General features: G+C 47.0%; 1 protein-coding gene across 1 annotated transcript; it reads left to right on the forward strand.

Moving 5' to 3' along the window:
- Positions 1-429: 429 nt before the first annotated feature.
- Positions 430-1,012, forward strand: LOC101647405 (histone H3.3A-like). Its single transcript, XM_004717770.3, has one exon. The coding sequence runs from the start codon at positions 476-478 to the stop codon at positions 884-886; it is 411 nt and encodes a 136-aa protein (XP_004717827.1). The 5' UTR covers positions 430-475; the 3' UTR covers positions 887-1,012.
- Positions 1,013-2,849: the final 1,837 nt, after the last annotated feature.

Consider the following 2,849-nt stretch of genomic DNA (forward strand, 5'->3'; position numbering starts at 1 on the left):
CCCTGCTAGCAGTAGTTCCATTGCCTGCTTGAGAACTGGCCTTACGCCCGGACTACAGAGAAAAAATATGAATGAGAGGGTTTGGAAATTTGCCTTGTGTGTTGTTTGACGGTCAAAACCATTTATTTGCGGTAAATAATGTAATGACAGAAATCAGACTTGTCTTTTTCTTTTAAATCGGTGATGGATTTGAAACAGACAATAGTGTGTTATGGAGTTATTTTCTTCCTTGAGTAAATTGTTATCAAACCTTTAGCTGAAGAGAGACAGTTCATTTTTAGTAACTACAGGAAAGGAGGGGCCAAGGTGCGGGCAGGGAGAGAAACTCGGGTCCGATTTGATTAATTGCCAGTCACCTGTATTCAATTCTTTTCTTTTTTACGTGCTTAAATTTTTGTGTTCATTTATATGATGCTGTTCTGTCGGCAGAATTAAACACAGCCTGGGTCGGAGCTCTCTCTCCTGCAGGTGTAAGATGGCCAGAACGAAGCAGACCTCCCGCAAGTTCACTGCGGGGAAGGCTCCCCGCAAGCAGCCAGTCACCAAGCCGGTCCGGATGAGCGCCTCCTCCCAGGGAGGGATCAAGAAGCCCCACAGGTACCGGCCTGGCACAGTGGCGCTGCGGGAAATCCGCACCTACCAGAAGTCCACGGAGCTGCTCATCAGAAAGCTGCCCTTCCAGAGGCTGGTGAAGGAGATCGCGCAGGACTTGAAGGTGGGCTTGAGGTTCCAGAGCGCGGCCATCGGCGCCCTGCAGGAGGCCAGCGAAGCCTACCTGGTGGGCTTGTTTGAAGACACCAATCTGTGCGCCATCCACGCCAAGAGAGTCACCATTATGCCCAAAGACATGCAGCTGGCTCGCCGCATACGGGGCGGGCCATCTTAAGCGGGAGGCCCCTTTCCCGCTGTTTTGCAGTAAATGCTGTACAATGCTTTGATTTCACGCGTGGCCTTTGAAGTAAGACGTAGTTGATCAGGTGCTGCGTGTGGGCTTCGTTCTTTCCATCTTTCCCTCAGGATGAAGGCAGAAAGAAACAGCTCACAGCCCGCAGGGGGGTGGGCCCTGCTGCTCAGGAGGGAGGCCTTGCTGTACAGCAGAAGGGATGGGTGCGACCTGCTGCTTCTCAGGAGGCATGTTTCTGTATGGGGATGACTTGCTGGGAAGCTTGAAGGTACTAGAATCAACAATAAATGTGACAGGGCCCTTTTGCAATCAAACTGGTTCCGTCTCCATCCAAGTGTTTTCGCAATCGGGCTGCTAAGTCTGACCATACATCACTGTCATAGAATGTGGGCTTTTCAAGGGTGAAGAGACACAGGTCTTAAGCACCGTGCAACTTACAGTTTCCTTAAATACAGGGGGGAAAAGTAAACCTGGCATCTATAGAATAAACTGTATGCATTTATAATAGCTGTTTTATATATGTGTCAACAATTTAATTAAACATTTGACATGCACACGTGCTGGGGAGTCTAGTCATTCAGGTGTGTGTCATTGAGAGTCCAGTTGGTTTAGCCTCTAAGGAGCGTGTGCCCATCTCCATAGTCGTGAGGTGCTCTGTCACATTCTACCTGGCATAAGTCCTCATTCTATGGCGTGTTTGCCGACCCTGACTGTATGATGCTGGCCATGTTGACGGTGCTTGTTCTGTCATGTGAAGTAAGTGCAGATCACTCTTATTGGGCTTACATTCCCCATCCCCCATCTGTGGATTAAGTCCACAGATGCAGATTTTAAAAGTTTAACAGGCTCAGGCCCAGGGCTTTGACCACCTGGCTACCTGGTGGCCTTGAGTCACAGCCAGCGGAACCCCAGCTTTGGGTAACATGTGGCTATGTTCGAAATCGTTAAAGACCCTCCTGGCAAGTTCCCTGGTTCTCCCTGAGAGTGGAACAAGGGGCCAGCCTGCCTCTCCCCGGGCTGCCCTGGAGCGGTCATCTGTGGTTCAGCCCTTTCTGAGCAGCAGCATGGTCCGCACAGGCCTGTGAATGGGCAGAAAGACCCTCAGATGGCATCCAGACTCAACATGGAGCTTCACTGCTGCCTTCCACCATTTGAAACTCTTGGTCCATGTTGTGACATTCTAGTCATTCCAATGGCTTCAATTAACAAACACCTTCCTGACTAGGTAAGTAACTTGTTGAAATCCTAGTAAATGATGCTTAGAAAACAGAGCAAATAATATCATCGAACAATTAAATTGTATCATATGGGAAGCATATACGCCAAACAATCTTGACATTTTAAAAGTTATTTTTAAAAGAATTAAAGGTGAGGACAATGTTCTACTGCATATATAATTAATTTTCCACACAAATCACAAACTTTGTTATGCAGTTGCACTTTTTCACAAGTTTCCAAAAATTACTCTTCTGAGAAGTCAAATTCTTTTCACCTTTGCTGATAAGTAAAATATTAAATATTTACACATCCTTCTCCACTTTGGGAGCAGAAAAATTCTTTGTGGTCCTGGGCTTTTTAAGACTTTACCCAGCAGGCGTGCTAACGTGGTGAAACACATGGGAAACAATGGATCACAAAACCCTCTCCCCTAGAAGGGCCTCAGCCTCCTGGGGCCCAGTAGCCCTAAACATAAATGACATCTGCTGTATGATGTCACTTAGATGAATTTGTCCAGAACATGCAAATGTATGGTAACCAGTTTATTCGAGGTGACCAGGGAGTCCTTGTGTATAGTGATGGAAAACGTGGCCAGGGACGTTGGTGGTGGTGGCACCCAGTGAATGTCTTTGGTATCGCTGAATTGGACATATACAAATGTAGAATTGGTGACTAGTGTATTTATATACTGTGTTAGTCTGGGTAGACTAGAGAAACAAATCCATGG

The sequence above is a fragment of the Echinops telfairi genome, unplaced genomic scaffold (assembly GCF_000313985.2).
Source record: "Echinops telfairi isolate 266 unplaced genomic scaffold, ASM31398v2 ScPeMD7_53;HRSCAF=182, whole genome shotgun sequence".
In the NCBI taxonomy this organism is placed as follows: Eukaryota; Metazoa; Chordata; class Mammalia; order Afrosoricida; family Tenrecidae; genus Echinops; species Echinops telfairi.

Bases quoted from the DNA above. Each gene is read 5' to 3' on its own strand.
- LOC101647405 (XM_004717770.3), top strand. From the start codon at position 476: ATGGCCAGAACGAAGCAGACCTCCCGCAAGTTCACTGCGGGGAAGGCT.